At 45.6% G+C, this 23,037-nt stretch overlaps 1 protein-coding gene across 1 annotated transcript in view; it reads right to left on the minus strand.

Moving 5' to 3' along the window:
• Positions 1–23,037, minus strand: part of LOC138249112 (lysozyme g-like) — a 159,446-nt gene that overhangs the window by 55,738 nt on the left and 80,671 nt on the right. The window contains exons 4-5 of the mRNA XM_069203138.1: positions 10,996–11,192; positions 10,728–10,866 (exon numbers count right to left, since the gene is read on the minus strand). Coding sequence (XP_069059239.1) covers positions 10,728–10,866; positions 10,996–11,192 — 336 coding nt within the window. The remainder of the gene's footprint in view (positions 1–10,727; positions 10,867–10,995; positions 11,193–23,037) is intronic.

Below are 23,037 nucleotides of genomic sequence, written 5' to 3' on the forward strand. Positions count from 1 at the left end.
GAGGCTCTGCTAATCAAAACCTCAGTGGTTATGCTCTCTCATTTCTTTCTAAATTGTCACTAACAGGCTAGTGACCAATTTTACCAATTTACATTGGCTTACTGGAACACCCTTATAATTCCCTAGTATATGGTACTGAGGTACCCAGGGTATTGGGGTTCCAGGAGATCCCTATGGGCTGCAGCATTTCTTTTGCCACCCATAGGGAGCTCTGACAATTCTTACACAGGCCTGCCACTGCAGCCTGAGTGAAATAACGTCCACGTTATTTCTCAGCCATTTTACACTGCACTTAAGTAACTTATAAGTCACCTATATGTCTAACCTTTACCTGGTAAAGGGTAGGTGCAAAGTTACTTAGTGTGAGGGCACCCTGGCACTAGCCAAGGTGCCCCCACATTGTTCAGAGCCAATTCCCTGAACTTTGTGAGTGCGGGGACACCATTACACGTGTGCACTACATATAGGTCACTACCTATATGTAGCTTCACAATGGTAACTCCGAATATGGCCATGTAACATGTCTATGATCATGGAATTGCCCCCTCTATACCATCCAGGCATAGTTGGCACAATCCCATGATCCCAGTGGTCTGTAGCACAGACCCTGGTACTGCCAAACTGCCCTTCCTGGGGTTTCACTGCAGCTGCTGCTGCTGCCAACCCCTCAGACAGGCATCTGCCCTCCTGGGGTCCAGCCAGGCCTGGCCCAGGATGGCAGAACAAAGAACTTCCTCTGAGAGAGGGTGTGACACCCTCTCCCTTTGGAAAATGGTGTGAAGGCAGGGGAGGAGTAGCCTCCCTCAGCCTCTGGAAATGCTTTGTTGGGCACAGATGTGCCCAATTCTGCATAAGCCAGTCTACACCGGTTCAGGGGACCCCTTAGCCCTGCTCTGGCGCGAAACTGGACAAAGGAAAGGGGAGTGACCACTCCCCTGACCTGCACCTCCCCTGGGAGGTGTCCAGAGCTCCTCCAGTGTGCTCCAGACCTCTGCCATCTTGGAAACAGAGGTGCTGCTGGCACACTGGACTGCTCTGAGTGGCCAGTGCCACCAGGTGACGTCAGAGACTCCTGCTGATAGGCTCTTTCAGGTGTTAGTAGCCTATCCTCTCTCCTAGGTAGCCAAACCCTCTTTTCTGGCTATTTAGGGTCTCTGTCTCTGGGGAAACTTTAGATAACGAATGCAAGAGCTCATCCGAGTTCCTCTGCATCTCTCTCTTCACCTTCTGCCAAGGAATCGACTGCTGACCGCGCTGGAAGCCTGCAAACCTGCAACATAGTAGCAAAGACGACTACTGCAACTCTGTAACGCTGATCCTGCCGCCTTCTCGACTGTTTTCCTGCTTGTGAATGCTGTGGGGGTAGTCTGCCTCCTCTCTGCACCAGAAGCTCCGAAGAAATCTCCCGTGGGTCGACGGAATCTTCCCCCTGCAACCGCAGGCACCAAAAAGCTGCATTACCGGTCCCTTGGGTCTCCTCTCAGCACGACGAGCGAGGTCCCTCGAATCCAGCGACTCTGTCCAAGTGACCTCCACAGTCCAGTGACTCTTCAGTCCAAGTTTGGTGGAGGTAAGTCCTTGCCTCACCTCGCTGGGCTGCATTGCTGGGAACCGCAACTTTTGCAGCTACTCCGGCCCCTGTGCACTTCCGGCGGAAATCCTGTGTGCACAGCCAAGCCTGGGTCCACAGCACTCTAACCTGCATTGCACGACTTTCTAAGTTGGTCTCCGGCGACGAGGGACTCCTTTGTGCAACTTCGGCGAGCACCGTTTCACGCATCCTTGTAGTGCCTGTTTCTGGCACTTTTCCGGGTGCTACCTGCTTCAAAGAGGGCTCCTTGTCCTGCTCGACGTCCCCTCTCTCTGCTGGTCTAATTTGCTACCTCCTGGTCCCTCCTGGGCCTCAGCAGCGTCCAAAAATGCTAACCGCACGATTTGCAGCTAGCAAGGCTTGTTGGCGTTCTTTCGGTGGGAAAACACTTATGCACGACTCTCCACGGCGAGTGGGATCCGTCCACCAAAGAGGAAGTCTCTAGCCCTTTTCGTTCCTGCAGAAACCTCAGCTTCTTCTGTCCAGTAGAAGCTTCTTTGCACCTGCAGCTGGCATTTCCTGGGCATTTGCCCATCTCCGACTTGCTTGTGACTTTTGGACTTGGTCCCCTTGTTCCACAGGTACCCTAGATTGGAAATCCACAGTTGTTGCATTGTTGGTTTGTGTCTTTCCTGCATTATTCCTCTAACACGACTTCTTTGTCCTTAGGGGAACTTTAGTGCACTTTGCACTCACTTTTCAGGGTCTTGGGGAGGGTTATTTTTCTAACTCTCACTATTTTCTAATAGTCCCAGCGACCCTCTACAAGGTCACCTAGGTTTGGGGTCCATTCGTGGTTCGCATTCCACTTTTGGAGTATATGGTTTGTGTTGCCCCTATCCCTATGTTTCCCCATTGCATCCTATTGTAACTATACATTGTTTGCACTGTTTTCTAAGACTATACTGCATATTTTTGCTATTGTGTATATATATCTTGTGTATATTTCCTATCCTCTCACTGAGGGTACACTCTAAGATACTTTGGCATATTGTCATAAAAATAAAGTACCTTTATTTTTAGTATAACTGTGTATTGTGTTTTCTTATGATATTGTGCATATGACACTAAGTGGTACTGTAGTAGCTTCACACGTCTCCTAGTTCAGCCTAAGCTGCTCTGCTAAGCTACCATTATCTATCAGCCTAAGCTGCTAGACACCCTATACACTAATAAGGGATAACTGGGCCTGGTGCAAGGTGCAAGTACCCCTTGGTACTCACTACAAGCCAGTCCAGCCTCCTACACTGGTTGTGCAGCGGTGGGATAAGTGCTTTGAGACTACTTACCACTCTTGTCATTGTACTTTTCATAAGAGAAAAATATACAAAACAAGGTCAGTGTATATACACATAGCCAAAAAGTTTTGCATTTCCTCTTTTCACTCTTTTCTAAGTGCTGAAAAGTACTTCTAACTTTCTAAAAAGTTCTAAAAAGTTTAAAAAGTTTTTTTCTCTGTCTTTCTAAAAGCTCTGACAAACTTTTTATCTTTTACTATCACTTTAACTCTCTCTAAAAATGTCTGGCACAGGCCAAAATGTTGATCTGTCCAAACTTGCATATGATCACCTTAGCTGGAAAGGAGCAAGGAATCTCTGCATAGAGAGAGGTTTGAGTGTAGGGAAGAATCCTTCCTTAGAACTGTTAATTAACATGCTTAGAGTACAGGATAAGGCCATAAGTGCCCCATCTGTTGAAAAAGTAGCTAATGGTTCTCAATCTGATCCAGGGACTCCCCCAGGAAAAGATTCAGGAAAGAAACTTCCTAGCCTGCCCATTACTAGACAGTCTAGCATAGTTGGTAATGATGATGAGCCACACCATATAAATAGAGTTGTCTCACATCATAGCAAAAGCATTTATTCTCACCATACTGGTAGTGATGTTTCTGTTAGCCAAGCTGTTAGGGTGGCTTCTGTAAGGGACAGGTCTCCTTCTGTCCATTCTCACCATACTTCTGTTTCAAGGCATGTCCCTCCCACACACCCTGATGACAGATTGTTAGAAAGGGAGCTCAATAGATTGAGAGTGGAACAAACCAGACTGAAGCTCAAGAAGCAACAGCTGGATTTGGATAGACAGACTTTAGAAGTAGAGAAGGAGAGACAGAAACTGGGTTTAGAAACCCATGGTGGCAGCAGCAGTATTCCCCATAGTCATCCTGTAAAAGAGCATGATTCCAGGAATCTGCACAAGATAGTTCCCCCTTACAAGGAGGGGGATGACATTAACAAGTGGTTTGCTGCACATGAGAGGGCCTGTGTTGTACAGGATGTCCCTCAAAGGCAGTGGGCTGCTATCCTATGGCTATCATTTAGTGGAAAAGGTAGGGATAGGCTCCTTACTGTGAAAGAAAATGATGCTAATAATTTCCAAGTTCTTAAGAATGTACTCCTGGATGGTTATGGCTTAACCACTGAACAATACAGGATAAAGTTCAGAGAGACCAAAAAGGAGTCTTCACAAGACTGGGTTGATTTAATTGACCATTCAGTGAAGGCCTTGGAGGGGTGGTTACATGGCAGTAAAGTTACTGATTATGAAAGCCTGTATAACACAATCCTGAGAGAGCATATACTTAATAATTGTGTGTCTGATTTGTTGCACCAGTACCTGGTAGACTCTGATCTGACCTCTCCCCAAGAATTGGGAAAGAAGGCAGACAAATGGGTCAGAACATGGGTGAGCAGAAAAGTTCATACAGGGGGTGACAAAGATGGCAATAAGAAGAAAGATGGTGAAAAATCTCAAGATAAGCATGGGGATAAGGGTAAAACCAAAGATCCCACTTCAAATCTTAAACACTCTTCAGAGGGTGGGGATAAAACTAATTCTTCCTCTTCTTCTCAACCCACACACATTAAAAAGCCTTGGTGCTTTGTGTGTAAAAATAGAGGCCATAGGCCAGGGGATAAGTCCTGTCCAGGTAAACCCCCTGAGCCTACCACCACTAATACATCAAGCTCTAGTGCCCCTAGCAGTAGTGGTACTAGTGGAGGGACTGCTGGCAACAGTCAAGCAAAGGGTGTAGTTGGGTTCACTTATGGGTCCATCATAGAAACTGGGGTAGTCAGTCCCAAGACAGTTTCTGTCACACCTAGTGGCATTGGCCTTGCCACACTGGCTGCTTGTCCCCTTACAATGGATAAGTACAGGCAGACAGTTTCAATAAATGGTGTTGAGGCCTTGGCCTACAGGGACACAGGTGCCAGTATCACTTTGGTGACTGAAAACCTAGTGCACCCTGATCAACACATCATTGGACAACAGTATAAGATTATTGATGTCCATAACTCCACTAAGTTTCTTCCCTTAGCTATAATTCAGTTTAGTTGGGGTGGAGTTACTGGCCCTAAGCAGGTGGTGGTATCACCTAGCTTACCTGTAGACTGTCTCTTAGGTAATGACCTAGAGGCCTCAGGTTGGGCTGATGTAGAGTTTTATGCCCATGCAGCCATGCTGGGCATCCCTGAGGAATTGTTCCCTCTCATTTCTACTGAAATGAAAAAGCAAAGGAGAGAAGGCCTGAAAACTCAGGATCCTTCTCCATCAACAGGTAAAAAGGGTATCACAGTGTCCCCTAACCACCCTACCATTCAGGATACCATTCCTGTGGTGGGAGAAACCTCTCCTGGGGTGGCACCTGTTCCAAGGGAATCATCAGCTGGCAAAGCTGGACTCCCTGAGGTAGAAGTACCTCTCTGTGGGATAACTAACATTGGTGACAAAAAGAGCACCATTTTAGTTAACATGGAGCATCCCTCCAACCCTCCCAGAGAAACTTTAGTGCAGAAACCCTGCACTGCCTCACAACACTTAGGACAGCATCCCTGCCCTAGTGTGGAGCTCATAGGACAGCATCCCTGCCCTGCTCCAACTCAAGAGAAACAGCATCCCTGTTCTCTCTTCCAGCCATATGGACAAAGTTTTTGCCCAGCTATGGCTTTACTGAGACAGCATCCCTGTCTGGCATTTCCATCATTACAAATAGGTTCAGTGGACAATTCCCACTGCTCTAAACTTAAACTTACTGATAGAAACTCTGAAAATACATCTTCACATTGTTGCTTAGCTAAAAAACTTCAAACAGGGTGGTTTACATCCCCACAGGGAAGTAACGATATAGTGGATGATAAAGGGAGTAACCAGTCTATTGCAGAGCTACTCTCTACTTATCACCACTTAGACAATAAAGTCTCAACTGGCCAAGGTTAGCCTTATTGTCCTTCGTTTGGGGGGGGGGGTTGTGTGAGAAAGTAGCCTCTTTCTAGCCTTGTTACCCCCACTTTTGGCCTGTTTGTGAGTGTATGTCAGGGTGTTTTCACTGTCTCACTGGGATCCTGCTAGCCAGGGCCCAGTGCTCATAGTGAAAACCCTATGTTTTCAGTATGTTTGTTATGTGTCACTGGGATCCTGCTAGTCAGGACCCCAGTGCTCATAAGTTTGTGGCCTATATGTATGTGTTCCCTGTGTAGTGCCTAACTGTCTCACTGAGGCTCTGCTAATCAAAACCTCAGTGGTTATGCTCTCTCATTTCTTTCTAAATTGTCACTAACAGGCTAGTGACCAATTTTACCAATTTACATTGGCTTACTGGAACACCCTTATAATTCCCTAGTATATGGTACTGAGGTACCCAGGGTATTGGGGTTCCAGGAGATCCCTATGGGCTGCAGCATTTCTTTTGCCACCCATAGGGAGCTCTGACAATTCTTACACAGGCCTGCCACTGCAGCCTGAGTGAAATAACGTCCACGTTATTTCACAGCCATTTTACACTGCACTTAAGTAACTTATAAGTCACCTATATGTCTAACCTTTACCTGGTAAAGGGTAGGTGCAAAGTTACTTAGTGTGAGGGCACCCTGGCACTAGCCAAGGTGCCCCCACATTGTTCAGAGCCAATTCCCTGAACTTTGTGAGTGCGGGGACACCATTACACGTGTGCACTACATATAGGTCACTACCTATATGTAGCTTCACAATGGTAACTCCGAATATGGCCATGTAACATGTCTATGATCATGGAATTGCCCCCTCTATACCATCCAGGCATAGTTGGCACAATCCCATGATCCCAGTGGTCTGTAGCACAGACCCTGGTACTGCCAAACTGCCCTTCCTGGGGTTTCACTGCAGCTGCTGCTGCTGCCAACCCCTCAGACAGGCATCTGCCCTCCTGGGGTCCAGCCAGGCCTGGCCCAGGATGGCAGAACAAAGAACTTCCTCTGAGAGAGGGTGTGACACCCTCTCCCTTTGGAAAATGGTGTGAAGGCAGGGGAGGAGTAGCCTCCCTCAGCCTCTGGAAATGCTTTGTTGGGCACAGATGTGCCCAATTCTGCATAAGCCAGTCTACACCGGTTCAGGGGACCCCTTAGCCCTGCTCTGGCGCGAAACTGGACAAAGGAAAGGGGAGTGACCACTCCCCTGACCTGCACCTCCCCTGGGAGGTGTCCAAAGCTCCTCCAGTGTGCTCCAGACCTCTGCCATCTTGGAAACAGAGGTGCTGCTGGCACACTGGACTGCTCTGAGTGGCCAGTGCCACCAGGTGACGTCAGAGACTCCTGCTGATAGGCTCCTTCAGGTGTTAGTAGCCTATCCTCTCTCCTAGGTAGCCAAACCCTCTTTTCTGGCTATTTAGGGTCTCTGTCTCTGGGGAAACTTTAGATAACGAATGCAAGAGCTCATCCGAGTTCCTCTGCATCTCTCTCTTCACCTTCTGCCAAGGAATCGACTGCTGACCGCGCTGGAAGCCTGCAAACCTGCAACATAGTAGCAAAGACGACTACTGCAACTCTGTAACGCTGATCCTGCCGCCTTCTCGACTGTTTTCCTGCTTGTGCATGCTGTGGGGGTAGTCTGCCTCCTCTCTGCACCAGAAGCTCCGAAGAAATCTCCCGTGGGTCGACGGAATCTTCCCCCTGCAACCGCAGGCACCAAAAAGCTGCATTACCGGTCCCTTGGGTCTCCTCTCAGCACGACGAGCGAGGTCCCTCGAATCCAGCAACTCTGTCCTAGTGACCCCCACAGTCCAGTGACTCTTCAGTCCAAGTTTGGTGGAGGTAAGTCCTTGCCTCACCTCGCTGGGCTGCATTGCTGGGAACCGCAACTTTTGCAGCTACTCCGGCCCCTGTGCACTTCCGGCAGAAATCCTGTGTGCACAGCCAAGCCTGGGTCCACGGCACTCTAACCTGCATTGCACGACTTTCTAAGTTGGTCTCCGGCGACGTGGGACTCCTTTGTGCAACTTCGGCGAGCACAGTTTCACGCATCCTCGTAGTGCCTGTTTCTGGCACTTCTCCGGGTGCTACCTGCTTCAGAGAGGGCTCCTTGTCCTGCTCGACGTCCCCTCTCTCTGCTGGTCCAATTTGCGACCTCCTGGTCCCTCCTGGGCCTCAGCAGCGTCCAAAAACGTTAACCGCACGATTTGCAGCTAGCAAGGCTTGTTGGCGTCCTTTCGGTGGGAAAGCACTTCTGCACAACTCTTCATGGCAAGTGGGATCCGTCCACCAAAGGGGAAGTCTCTAGCCCTTTTCGTTCCTGCAGAAATCTCAGCTTCTTCTGTCCAGTAGAAGCTTCTTTGCACCCGCAGCTGGCATTTCCTGGGCATCTGCCCATCTCTGACTTGCTTGTGACTTTTGGACTTGGTCCCCTTGTTCCACAGGTACCCTAGATTGGAAATCCACAGTTGTTGCATTGTTGGTTTGTGTCTTTCCTGCATTATTCCTCTAACACGACTTCTTTGTCCTTAGGGGAACTTTAGTGCACTTTGCACTCACTTTTCAGGGTCTTGGGGAGGGTTATTTTTCTAACTCTCACTATTTTCTAATAGTCCCAGCGACCCTCTACAAGGTCACCTAGGTTTGGGGTCCATTCCTAGTTCGCATTCCACTTTTGGAGTATATGGTTTGTGTTGCCCCTATCCCTATGTTTCCCCATTGCATCCTATTGTAACTATACATTGTTTGCACTGTTTTCTAAGACTATACTGCATATTTTTGCTATTGTGTATATATATCTTGTGTATATTTCCTATCCTCTCACTGAGGGTACACTCTAAGATACTTTGGCATATTGTCATAAAAATAAAGTACCTTTATTTTTAGTATAACTGTGTATTGTGTTTTCTTATGATATTGTGCATATGACACTAAGTGGTACTGTAGTAGCTTCACACGTCTCCTAGTTCAGCCTAAGCTGCTCTGCTAAGCTACCATTATCTATCAGCCTAAGCTGCTAGACACCCTATACACTAATAAGGGATAACTGGGCCTGGTGCAAGGTGCAAGTACCCCTTGGTACTCACTACAAGCCAGTCCAGCCTCCTACACCATGGGATAACATTGAGTTGCCTTATTATATTTACTAAGTGCTTACTTTTGATTGGGGATAGATAAGCATTTCATGTTCGGTATCTATGAAATTGTAATTAAATATGCTCTTTAATGGCTGCCAGATTTTTAATTTACAATTTCAAGAATGCCACTTTTGAAAAGTTGGCATTTTCCTGCCCTTAGCCAATTGGTGCCTGTTGCCTCCTCTGCTTCACATGATTGGGTACAGCTGGCAGTTGGACTTTGTGAATTCCATCTAGACAGTCAGACAATAGAGGAATTAGGTGTGCCTCGATGGGTCAATTACTTTACTGCAGGATGGGGCAGAGCGGGGCATGGCCTCACTTGCAACTGAATAGGCTGTGCTGTTCCTTTACACAAAGCGCTCGTCACTGTCACATTGTCTCTGCAGTCAGCTTGGAGCCAAGTTAGGGGAGTCATGAAATTCTAAACACTTCAAAGAGAAACCTCTAGAAATTTCTCCCAAATCAAAGAAGGCATGAGGTATAAAAAGAGGGCCCTTAGACCCACACTTCAGTTCACTCTCAGAGGAGTGTCCGCTGCTTTGGTCTTCTGTGTACTCCACAAAACTGATTTTCTGTACCTGGAAGGAACTGCTTTACTGCCTGGAGCCTGCCTTGAACCCTCAGAGGCCTGCCATGCTGCCTGAGCCCTGCTTTATCACCTGAATCCAGGACTACCGGAATGACTCCAAAGGCTGGGTTGCTGTCCTCCTGTTCAGAGCTACAGGGACTAACAGGCTCCTACCATCTTGAATCTGCACCTCGACCCAGCCTGAGTGAGTCTTAACTCCCCAACTGGCGGTGATGCTAACGGTACCCTGTTAGCCAAAATCCAAGCCTTGGGAAATGTTTGGCTAAAAACTGCTCTGAGAACTAATGGAAGACCAGGACCAACCTGCGTGTTGATCTGCCTGAGGTGCATCGCCAGTTGACCTGGCTTTGCAGTAGCTTGTTACATTCTTCTCCACAGCATCAAATCCTGGTCAGCGGTCCTTTGCCAAAGAGAAATCTGGTCTCCTGGAACTCTCTTTGGATACAGCCTCCTGCCTCATTCCGCTAGAGATTTTCTACTTCCATAAAAGTAGCTAAGGGCCTGATTTAGATCTGGGCAATATTACTGTCAATCCGTTGTGGCGGCGGACCCAAGAACAGTGTCAATTCAACGGAGTTGCACCCTCCGTATTTAGATGTTACAGTGCTGCAGGCAGTATATTGGCGGCAGATTGCTGATGGAGGGATCCTGTCCCTGGACCCAATGGACATCGTACAATGGCAGTGGCTATGGAATAGAGATAAGTCTCACACACACACACACTGTACCTGGGCCGTATGGGTCTACCTGCACAACACATAACACAATACACCACATACACACTGTTATCCATTGCCATTCCACCACCACACAATACACACTTGCCGAAAACATACACTGACATACATCGTACACAACATACACGCACTATTGATACTACACGCACACATGCCACAACAATCAACACAACTACACACTCATCGACACAAACACACTTGCACAAAGCTACAACTTCACACATCACAACAACAACCGCCACACAACAACACTCACCTGAATGTTGCACACAGCAACACAATACACAACATATACAAAACATCTGACCCATATGCAAGTGACACACATACTGACGCAACCACACCACCCACTCCTGCTCCATCCACCTCAACCTAATCCAATCTCACACACATACACGTCCTGACTGAATTCTAGCATTAGCAAATAACTCCTGTAGTGCTGATACAGACCTTTCAAGTCCTGATTCTGAGTCCAACTCGAAAACTTGTTCTTAATTGACTTGATCATGCTGATTAGAATCTCTGTACCCTGGGAAATATTTTCTTCGCTGTTCCAAGCACCTCTAATCGTGTGCCAGCGCTTGTCAATCTAAAATACAAAGCAACATTTATGCTATGTTTCCATATGACTAGTACAGACACAAATTTTGAGGTGCAATGCTCGATGAGGATAATGCATGGAACGCCATGCCACTGCTGTATTGGTTATGGTTTTTACCTGCATCAAACCAAAGGCATTTCCACCATCACCCCATCCATTAATCAGGACAGCACCGGCACGGGATTCACGAGAAATAATTCCAGCAATCACTGCCGGATCCACGCACAAATTGCGGCCAACTGCCAAAATCTTTGTTTTGTATTTGTCCATGTTTCGGAGGTCAGTTGCTGCCATCTGGTGGGATGCACGAACCCCTGCAGTGAAGATGGTAAAGTAGTAAAGATTATTTCTTGTTGGCATAGCTATTTGATCATTGACATTCTTACCGGTCAAAGATCCAGAGCCACAGGCATCATAACAGGAATGGCCTATACCCTTTTATAGAGGCTTCCGCGTAATTTGCTAACAGCGTAACAAAAAACAGATGGCTGTAGGATTTTGGCTTTAGAAATTAAGTAATGGAAGGGCACTGGGGGTTTTCACCTGATGATGCCAGATTTCTAGCAAGCTCATTCCTTTTTAACAGATATTTACTCAAAATTTGATGTTCAATTTCATGTTTTAATATTTGGCGAAGACCATTTATGAAATGAATATCTACTAACACTGGGGAATAGGAAGAGTTTGTGATAGAGAATATATTCTCAAGTGCAGTTTGAATACTCTCCTCGCACCTCCAGATTGGCGCAGGTTGTACATTTTCATGGATATTGAAATTATGACTTGTGTAAAAAATAAGGTGCCCCGGGCATCCCCCAATTACCTCTAGAGCAGTTCTTTGTAGTGAGTTGTGTGAAATGTAGTGAAATAGCTGAGCATGTTATCAGCGTTTAATTGACTGGATTGCACTCAATTTGGTCGAGTGGCAGTAAAATCATTGAAATTCATTGCATTAATATGGTATATCTGTAAAGGCAGGAAGGCTTACTTTAGTAATAAAAAAATAAAAAAATAACTGTATAGAAAGAGGGTGTTTCAGACAATTAGATACTTCACTAAAAAACATAGCTTACATAAAACATTACAGAGATAATTCACAATGCAGCGCGAGGGGCTTGAAAATTTAGCAAATCTGCTTTTTCTGCATGGCCACCCTAGACATTTCGCCTTTTCCTGGATGTTATTTTTTTGGTTATTTAGCTCTCTGCACTGTTCACCTGCTGCTAAACAGGAGTAAAGTGCTAGTGCTCCCCCTTTAAACACGGTTAAATTGGCTTATCGCTGATTGACATATTTAATTTGCCTATATGTCCGTAGTATATGGTATAGAAATATGCTCAGGACCTGAAAGTTAAATGAAACCTGTGGACGGGAGCACCTATTGTGCTTTCCAGAGGTTTGGCCTGTAAAGCATGACTTCAGGCTTACCATGTGTAGAGCGACTACAGCAGCCTAAAACCTGGTGTCATACCTGTCAAAATAATCCTTTTTAACTGGTGGAAAACCCTGCTTTTAAATAACATTAAGGGCCTGATTTTAACCTTGGCGGACGGCGGAGGCCGTCCGCCAAGGTTCCGCCGCCAAATGACCGCACCGCGGTCACAAGACCGAGCGCCCGCCGGCCCAGAGGAAATGCCCCTGCAACGAGGACACCGGCTCAGAATTGAGCCGGCGTAGTTGCAGGGGTGCGACGGGTGCAGTTTGCACTCGTCGCGTATTTCAGTGTCTGCATGGCAGACACTGAAATACTTTGCGGGGCCCTCTTACGGGGGCCCCTGCAGTGCCCATGCCATGGGCATGGGCACCGCAGGGGCCCCCAGGGGCCCCGCGGCACCCCCTACCGCCATCCTGTTCCTGGCGGGAGACCCGCCAGGAACAGGATGGCGGTAGGGGGTGTCAGAATCCCCATGGCTGTGGAGCGCGCTCCGCAGCCATGGAGGATTCCCCCGAGCAGCGGAAAGTCGGCGGGAGACCGCCGACTTTCCGCTTCTGACCGCGGCTGAACCGCCGCGGTCAGAATGCTCGTGGGAGCACCGCCAGCCTGTTGGCGGTGCTCCCGTGGTCGGTGGCCCTGGCGGCCACCGGCCGCCAGGGTCAGAATGACCCCCTAAGTCTCCTGTGAGTACACTCTGTAGCCCACAAGGTAGTTTACCTGATATTTAAAAGTGGAACATATACAGAATTAAAGTTGGCATGTTCCTCAAGGGACTAACCCCAAAAAAGTTATTTTCACTGACCAGGCTATAGCTGGATCCTAGAGAATCTAAAAGTATGATTATAAATTTCCATCTGTAACTTTTAACATGAAACAGCAAGAATAGTCTTTCAAAGTCTGTTTGTCATGCTTATTAAAAAACAATTCATTGCTGAAGTTACATTTTTAATAAATATTTTTGGAAAAATAACTATTCCAAATTTACCTTTTCCTTTCCTAGAGCTCCTGGAGACTAATTTATATTAGCCTACCAGCAGCTGCCCAGCCAGTGTTTGCCCTTGATGAGATGTGAAACTGTTCCCAGAGCAGAAAAATGGCTTAGGCCTGGTGACTAGACAGACTGAGTGTGGGGCATGCGATCCCTATTAGCTCATAAACGACAGTTTGGTGGGCCCAGGAACTTCATTGACTTGAAGGGGACAAAGGTTAAGCCTGCTCATTCATAGTTTAGTGTAAAGGGAGCCTCAAGGAAGGAAAAGCTTTTTTCCCCACGCCGACACTTTTCAGGCTGGATCCAAATTCAATAGCAGTGAAGCTAACCCCACAACCAGCTTGGAGTGGGCACGGGGGGGCTGCTCTGGGTGGGCTCAAGGGCCCTGTACAAGGGAGGAAGGGTTCCACCATTTTTAATTTTTACTTGTAAGGGGACCTGTGGGGTTGACTGTGGTCAAGCAAACAAGAACTATTAAAAAGTGGGTAGGGTTACCCCTTGTATCTTTTACCCTACTGGTTATGGAGGGGCCCCCCATACACTCAATATTGCAAACCATGAAAGTCGCCCCTCAAGGAACCTTCCACTGAACACTTACTGGACCTGCAAATGATCAGGGGAGGACTGGACTCTGCTTGCTGTAACCTGAGAAGAGCTCTGAAGGATGTGGAACTGATCCCTCTTGTATCCTGACAAAGAAGTGGACCCTAAGGGTCAGTTGCTGATGTCCTGTGTGGTTACAGGGAAACAATAAGATGCAAGAGGCATTTTTTCTGAAGTGACCACTACCAAATGGACCTGGATTGCACCCTGTCATCTGCTGGAGTTTTTCATGCCGAGAGTTGCTGTTACTGAGGTCCTGGGAACCTTAGAAGTGACCCAAAGAAGCTGCTCCAGAAAAATTGAAAAGTTGGGACTCTTAAGAACTTCCATGACCGCCAGAGGGTCATCAGGGTCTTGCAACATAGGTGTCCAATTTCAATGCAACTTCCTCAAATACAAGTTCAGGCTTTCCTGTGTGCTCTGTGCCATAGCAACCTAGGGATTAAGTTAAGATTAATTTGGTGACTTTCGAGGTTCAGCCAGACAAGTTAGTGTTATCATTCATTGAGCTGGACAACCGTTTACCCCAATTATTAGTCCACTTTCTTACAAAAATGTTATGCATTTAGGTAGAGATAGTGACACTTATCTGCTCCCACGTCAACTTTTCTGATCTGCTCAGCCGGTGAAAGGCTGATATCATATGGTAAAAAGAGATCAAGCCTAAAACTTCAAGTAGAGTAGGTTTCCAGCTCATTTACAAAGGGTCTGCACCTTTTGGAGATCCCTTGGTTTTGCATCTTCCCCAGGACAAATGTCCTCTCTTCAAAAGGCTTTATGTTTGTATTTTAGTGATGGAGGAGGAGTAGAGGCTGTTCAAGCCACAATGGCACAACCCCCACCTACTCAATTGATGCCCCATGGCTTTACTAAGCCCTGCCCCTCAACATGGCTTTTACCTCATATTTGAACAATCACACACAGCTCGTCTAAACGTTTCGGCACCTTCTGGTCCCCCTCCTCTCTCACTTAGTGAAACAAATTGAGGTTGGGTGTCCAGAATTAGGCAACATAAAATATTAAATATTAAATACCTTTGAATATAAATTGTTTATAATTTAGCAGTGCTAACTATAACTTGCACCCCTACCATAGACGTAGTATAACCTCACACAGTACATCATGCATGATGTTTTTGGACATCATATCTGATGTCACTGATGACATCATCCAATCTACCTAATTTTCTACAGCCTCTTTCCTGATAATAAGTGTGAGTGCTTAGAAATTATTGTGCTCCTGGTGGGTCATAAGAGTGTAGAGGTTTTGAGCATGTTATGAATGTCTGTGTACAGGGCTACCGCTGTGTGCAGGTGACAGTTGATGACTTATGTCCAGTTTGTTGGACATATATTTTTTGGTTTAGATAAAAATGTTTCCAAAAAGGCAAAGGTTCTATATAGTAGATACCAAATATTGTAAGCAGCCTTGAATATCTTCAGGGAATAGTCTTGACACAACAGTTTCTACATAGGATATTTGACTGTATGCACCGGGAACTTAGCCATGTACATGTGCCTGATTAGCTTCCAAAGGTGGTCAGTAACTATATATGTTTCAGCAGAATATGAAGGCTGTGGGTAGTATGACCTTTAGCACCTTGAGGCTTTTGGTGACACAATGAGTAGTCTCAGTAGTTTGGCTGTCTGCAAACAGTGTGGTACAGGTACAGTCTCTGAATGGTGTATACATTTTTTACAGTAACCACTTTTCTACTCAAGCCCGCTTCATGTCTCATGAGAGGGTCCCTCAATGTGAAGGGTTTGTTACAGGCTAAAGGCTGTCTGTAGTGGGATTTAGGTTATGTATCAGGGCTAAGTGTCTGGAGGAAGATCGTTTTTTCTGAACAGTTGTATGCAAATTGTACACCATATCCAGTAGGGGTTGCCCATCTATGTGTGGTTGATTGTCAACATGAGCCCAGCTACAAATGAAGTGTGTTGCATAGGGTAAATGTTGTTCATAACAGAAGCTTTCTTCGCCTAAGGGGGTTGTATGGGTCATGGCATTAATGATGCTTTGTATTATTCTGAACTATTTAGTACTTATGTTTAAACCTCTAATGACATACTCCTTTATAGAGTAATGAGTACAAAAGTAGAGAGGATGATATCACCAGTGATGTCATCAATAATGTCATTAGAGATGTCATCAGTGATGTCATAAATGATGTCATACAACATGTCATGAGTGATGTAATATGTAAGGTCATAAGCTGTGCATGGTGGGGGTGCAAGTTATACTTAGATCTGCTAACTACAAGTGGTGTATTTCTGTGTCTTTTTTAGTTTAAAACATTACAATGTCACTGTCATTTTCACCTAAATATAACATAACTTTAACTTTTGTTTTTTCAATAAATAGTATATATAGGTATACGTAAATATGTACTTAAATATATATATAAATTTAAGTTCACAATATTGTGATATTTTGGCTAGGATATTTTTGTAGCTCTTTGTTTTTGGGTTCGATAGTCTGATATATATAAAAATATATATATATATATATATATATATACAAACATACACATATATATATATATACTCACGCACATATATATACACATGCACATATATATGTATTGTAAATATATACACAAACATATATCACATACATATGCATATGTGTGTGTGTGTGTGTGTGTGTGTATATATATAACTTACTGGCGGTTGCCAGTAGGTAGTTATACTTAGGACCTAGTTTCCATAGGAAGAGCATGATTTGTTTTGCCATAACTTTGAAGCCACTTGACGAATCTTCACAAAAATTTCAAGACGAATGCAACAGTTGGTCCAGCTGCTGTCTTGAAAGTTTCAGGGTGATGCATCAAGCGGGGGCTGAGATAAAGGGGGGTCCTGAAACACATTTTCCCCATTAATTTTTCCATTTGGTATTTAGACATGCCTACAGCCCAAACTGCTGAACGGAATTACACCAAATTTGGCAGAAAGCTAGATCCTGTTCCACAGAGTGCGCTTTTTATGATTGATTTGGTGTGAATCCATTCAGTAGTTCTGGAGATATTCGAGTTAAAAAAATATAGATACCTAGAGACATGGATACTTTGTGGATCAAACTGTCCCGTGCTGATATCTGATTGGCTGCCAACACTTCAGCAAGGAAGTGTTTGGCAGCCATTTTTGGACTCTGCTGAAGCCAATTACCAGTACAGGTTCACCCTGAGCCCCTATCCTTGGTCTAGGGGTTTCCCACGTACCCCACCAGGGATACAAAGCATTTGTTTAAATAAATCTTAGAAAAGGCAAAAAGGAAAAGCACAGAAGATGGTGCTTTTTAAAAATAATCTTGGAAAAATGTGCAGTAGCATTTTTTTGAATAAATCTCAGAAAAATCTGCAATGGATCTGCATATTTTTCCAAGTTTTATTTTAAAAAGCACTGTCTCCTGTGCTTTTCCTTTTTGTAACTGGGTGGACCAGGTCCTGGCGGCATTTTAGGGTAAAAAAAGGAGGGTGGCTAGGGCCACCCTCCATGGCCTTTTTAAATCCCTGGGGATCACCACCTCACTAGAGCAAAACAGTAATTTTTTATTGGGGGGCCCATACGACCTCCCCGGGGCTAAATATGAAATTAATGCAGTGGGGCCCATATGCCCCCCTTCAGCTTTAGAGGCCACCTCCTCCCCGGGGCAATTTATTCAAATTAATGAGGGCCACCCCGCAGCCCCAGGGACCGCCACCTCCTTGGGACTGAAATAAGATGAAGAAGGGGGTCCTTTGTAGTCTTCCAGCCCCGGGGACCACCACCTTCCCGGGGCTAAGTCAAACATTATGGGGGCCTGCACCCCCCCCTTGTGGAGTCATAAATAGCCCTGGGGACAACCACCCAGATTTTTGTCCTGTGATGCCCACCCTCCTGACATAGCTGTTTGCTCTGACTTGGCAGGAGCTTTGACAGCTCTCGAAAATTCAGAGCAAACACTCCGGTTCCAGCTGATGAGAGCTGTCAAAATGCATCTGGCTGCTGGAAGGGGAGGTTTAATCTCTTTCCCTGCCGCAGAGATGCAGACAGGGAAAGAGATAAAACGATTGCTCTTGCACACAGGGAACTTCATGATTAGTAGCTACCTGTGTGCAATAGCAATTCCAGCCCCCGCAGGAGGAGGGGAGTGGCTGGGCCCGAGGGGGTCTTGAGGCTTCCTCCTCGGTCCCATTGCACACTGGGTGCCGTGAGGGGGCACCAAGGAGACATGGCCAGGCCCCAGGGGATAGGTCCTCGGGCCAAAATTGTCCTGGGGGTGGGGGAACACAGGGCCCCTCTCCTCCATTTGTTTATGGCAGGGCCCTGGGAAATGGGGTTTCTCGGGCCAAAATTGCCCTGGGGAAGGGGACTGCATGCCCCCCTCCATTTGTTTCTTTTACACTCATGCTGAGAGCAGAGTCCATGGTTCTCCCTTTAAATTGCTACAAGTATGCAAATGTGCAAATTACCTGGAAGCTCTGCCTGCTTGGCCTCTCACCGTCCACCCAAGTGCTAAGCAATGGTCTTCCTGCATTTTGGCATGATGATGGACAGCTTACCAAATGGTCCCCCAATGCACCTGCTGTTGATTTTGGTGGCGCGTTCCTGATGCCGAGAAATATTAGGACATCTCCACAAAACAAAGAAGCATTTACATCATATAGATAAGAAGAAGGACCCTGGTTTGGTGGAGATTTACGTCTTTGTAGTCTTGTTGGCCTCTTTATAGGAGAATCCATGTTAATCCATATTTAGAGATAAAGAAGCACCAGGCACAATCATATGCCAAAATGCACACTAGGTCACTGGTGACATTTCCGTGTGCTGCATTATGCAACTGTAGTGTAGAATACCTACTAGACATTTAGGCAAGGAGGTAGAAAGAACTCCACTTGGGTAGGTTTTTTGTACAAAACTGTAGACTCTTGTTCGATTAAAAAAAGGGCAGGTGAGCTTCTTTTGTGGCTGAGTCAGTCACACAGCTACTGACACACCTAGACAGACACTGACACACCCACTCACAGACTCATTCAGACACTCATGCAGACACTCATGCAGACACTCATCCACTGACTCAGATTCACTCAGGCCTTCAGGCACCGAGTAACAGACCCGCTCAGAGACTCATGCACCCACTCACAGATTCACTCACACCGTCATGCACCCACTTAAAGACCCACATAAACACTCATGCACCCACTCACGGTTCCACTTAGACATTCATGCACCCACTCACAGACCCACTCAGGCTCACGCATCCACTCACAGACCCACTCACAGACTCATGCACTCACTCACAGATCCATTCAGAAACTCATGCACTTATTGACAGATGCACTCAGAGACTCATGTATCCACTCACAGACCTACTCAGACACACACGCACCCACTTACAGACCTACTTAGACACTTACACACCTACTCACAGACCCACTCAGATACTCAAACACTCACTCACACACCCACTCAAACTCTCACACACCCACTCACAGCCCCACATAGATACACACCCACTCACAGAGACACTCTCACACCAACTCCCAAACCCAGAAACCCACTCTCATACCTACTGTCAGACCCAGACACTCTCACACCCTCCCTTACACCCACATTGGCCCTCTCACTCTCACTCTCACACTCAGAAACACCCTCTCACACCTATTCCTACATCCAGAGAGACAGGCCCTGTGACCAACACCCACCATTCATTGCCGAAAGCCTGCGTGTTGTGGGGTTGGGTGGTTATGGGGGTTGGCTGCAAGTCAGGCCCTGCAGCCCATCCCCACCATGCATTGCCAAAAGCCATGTGTGATGTGGTGTTGGGTGGTTATAGGTGGTTGGCAGCAGGTCCTGTGCCGTGTGTGGAGGTGATTAGATTAACGTATAGTAATTGATTTTACTTTACGTTAAAAAAAACATAGAAACTCACTGAAAAAAACTCACACAAAACCATAGAAATTCAGTTCTTAGAGTTATTTCAAGAAACTATAGCTCATGCCCTAAGGTAACTAGCTCCTTCCCTCACCATGCACTGCTAATTACCCCAGACATAACAGCATGCATGACAATTTTTATAATGTCAATCAAAGTATCAATGAAACATTACAAGTCAAATTATTGAACTAAAACTGTGCATGGCGGGGGCGTGAGTTATAGTTACTCTAAATAACTAGCTATAAATGCTGAATTTATATATATATATATATATATATATATACACATATATATATATAAATATATAAATATATATTTATATATACATGTTTTTTTCACTGAAAAAAGACAGAAGTTAACAGGATGTTATAGTAAGGTGAAAATTTAATTTAAAACAGACCATTTTAAACAAAACAGCTGAAATTCATGTTATAGTTATCTCAAGTAAGTATAACTCGTGCCCTAAAGTAACTATAATTTGTGCCCCTGCCATGCACCGTGTTGTGATCAATGATGTAATGTGAAATGTTGCAGTGATATTATCAATTATATCATAGAACATGCCATGTGTGTTGTTGTAAGGAAAAAGGGCTATTAGTTGTGAAGGATGTGAAGCCTTTGCAAGTAATAGGTCCACAATTACCCCCTCACTGGGAACCAAGTGCCCCATTGTAGCACTTGACTCTTTCTGGTTAGTGAAGCAGAGCAGTCTAAGGCCTACTCAGAGGGGCAAGTGTGGGCTAGTAATAACAAAATAATAACACTCATTAAATGGTTGCCCTGTCAATGCTTTTTCTTTAAACAAGGAAAACTGCATTTATTACACTCACTGCACAATACGACGCAGTAATTTACAAATATACAAAAGGATGGTGGAAATACCTTCTATGATATTATATTTGACCCCTAAATGGTCAAAAATCAAGTTACCCCCATACAATATAGCACATAACCATATAGGGGGTGTCACTTTAAATCGAGCAGGCCTATTGACCTTGTCAGTGTTACCACACTTAAAGACCAGAATCACGTTATAATGCACCACTCTATCACCGACTTCAGCAACCATAATCTGTATGCAATCATTAAAATTAAGCCCTGCACCCATCGGCATCTATTACGATTAGTAAAGCACTGCAATCATTAAAGAAAATTGATTACTATCAGCTATAACAACACATTTATATGTAACATTGTAAAACCATAAAACATGTGTCTTTGTCTTTCTTTAACCAACTTAGGGCCTGATTTAGAACTCGGCGGATGGGCTACTCCATCACAACAGTGACGGATTTCCCATCTGCTGAAATGTAAATGTCTTTGGACATAATAGGATTTAGATTTTGGAGGACAGGATATCCATCACCGCTGTGACGGAGTAATCCGTCCGCCGAGTTCTAAATCAGGTCCTTAGGCACCAAACATGTTGCTATGAAACCAACCAACGTTTGCTACACTTCCTTTTTTCAGTTCCAAAAACCTTTATTCAGTTAAAAAGGCTGAATTCATGTTAGCCAATCCATATTTCATGTGGCATGACATTTGACCGGGTGAAAACCCCACAACTTCTACACGAGATGTGCTTTCTATCCTGAATTGAAAGAAATCTTCAGCAAGAATATTAAAACATATGGAATAATATTTAAATAATAAACCAAGAAATGAGTAAACCAAATAAACATATTATTTCAAGTCTTTGACAACTTCAAAATCAGGAAACAACTATCACCCGTGATCACCCCAATACCATTTCAAGTAAGCCTTCACCCTGCTGTTCTGTAATATGTCATTGCACATATAATCTTGGACTAGAGAATGTGCTAGTGCATAGAACACTTGAGGGGATAAATCAACACCTTTGAAAAGCAAGAGATTCCTGGCTTTCCATGGGGCATCTTTCAAGCAATTCACAGCAATCCAAATTTTCCGGGATGGGAAGCTGGACCTGACCAAACCGAAAACCACAATCTCTTTAGATAAAGTCAAATTTGCCTTTAGGGAAGGTATCCATGCCTCTACTAAAGCCCACAACTTCTGTGACGTAGGGCAGTACCAAAAAAGGTGGTTGCTACACTTCCAACTCTGGGAATATTTATACTTTGGCTGAAAAGCCCAGGGTGGGTTATAATTTCTGTGACTTAGCAAACTTAGAATCACTTTAGAAAATGCCTTGAGAGGGAGCTGCTACACTTCTGCGGCCCCACAAACACTCTCTTTTTAAAGTTGATAGTGCCCCTGCTGTCCCACCAGTGCACTCCAATTGGTGCTTACGTTGAGGCAGCATGGGGAACCCACAACCGGCTAAGCTGCTAGTCATTTTCTGCTTGCTCGGGACTTCTCCCCTTCCAGCTCCATGTGGTTAGTTTGTTACACTGACGGGGGCCGCTTGGCTCCACCCAGACACTGGCATGAAGAGCGTTAGTGAGACCACCACTTAAGGGCCCGGAAATAGGGTCCCGGGCCTCTTTCTTCCTTCTTGGGGGTGGTGATGGTGCTCCTTCCTTCTCTTGCATAATGAGGTCCTGAGCACCCCTTTTCATTAACCCGGCCAAGGGTTGGATTCCCCGAGCTGTGGGGAGGGGGCCCCAAAAAAGCATTAATGTAGCTCTTCTTCGCCCTACAGGCTCTAGCCCACTCTGGACATTTTTACAGCCTCTCTCCTTTTCTTTGTCCTGTGGTGTGCCTCTCCTTCTGTTTGAGTGCAGACATCTAGTTCTTCCCCAGTCCTTAGAGGGTGTAAGGAAACCAGCTTTCTTGTTCTTAGAGAGCCACTGGTCCTGAGGACAAATGTAGGTGGAGTCCTTAGTCTAGTAGGGCATCAAGGGCTTGTCTTTCAAGTAGTTCATGATGCTGCCAGTGTCCAAATCCAACAACTCTCTCTCCCTTGTGCAAGTGTTTTAATGGGGGTAGATATTTCTAGAAGCCATCAAGAAGTCATTGCTCACATCTACTCTGGAAGCTCATCTCGATCCTAGCTGGCATAACTGCCAGGACTTTCCCCATAGATGTCATTTAGGGGTCACCAGGAGTCAGAGCTGCGACCCCTGGCTTGCTCCTACCGTCCCCTGGCACTGCCTTTGCGATCCCTGGCCTCAGAGGTGGAAAAATGAGTGTCTGGAACACAGGGGCAGCTTGTCCTAATGGATGTCGGTTGGGGACCCTCTTTCTTGGTTTTCTGTCAATTTTACTTACTACCCAAATAGTGAATGCTA

The sequence above is a fragment of the Pleurodeles waltl genome, chromosome 8, assembly GCF_031143425.1.
Source record: "Pleurodeles waltl isolate 20211129_DDA chromosome 8, aPleWal1.hap1.20221129, whole genome shotgun sequence".
Classification (NCBI taxonomy): domain Eukaryota; kingdom Metazoa; phylum Chordata; class Amphibia; order Caudata; family Salamandridae; genus Pleurodeles; species Pleurodeles waltl.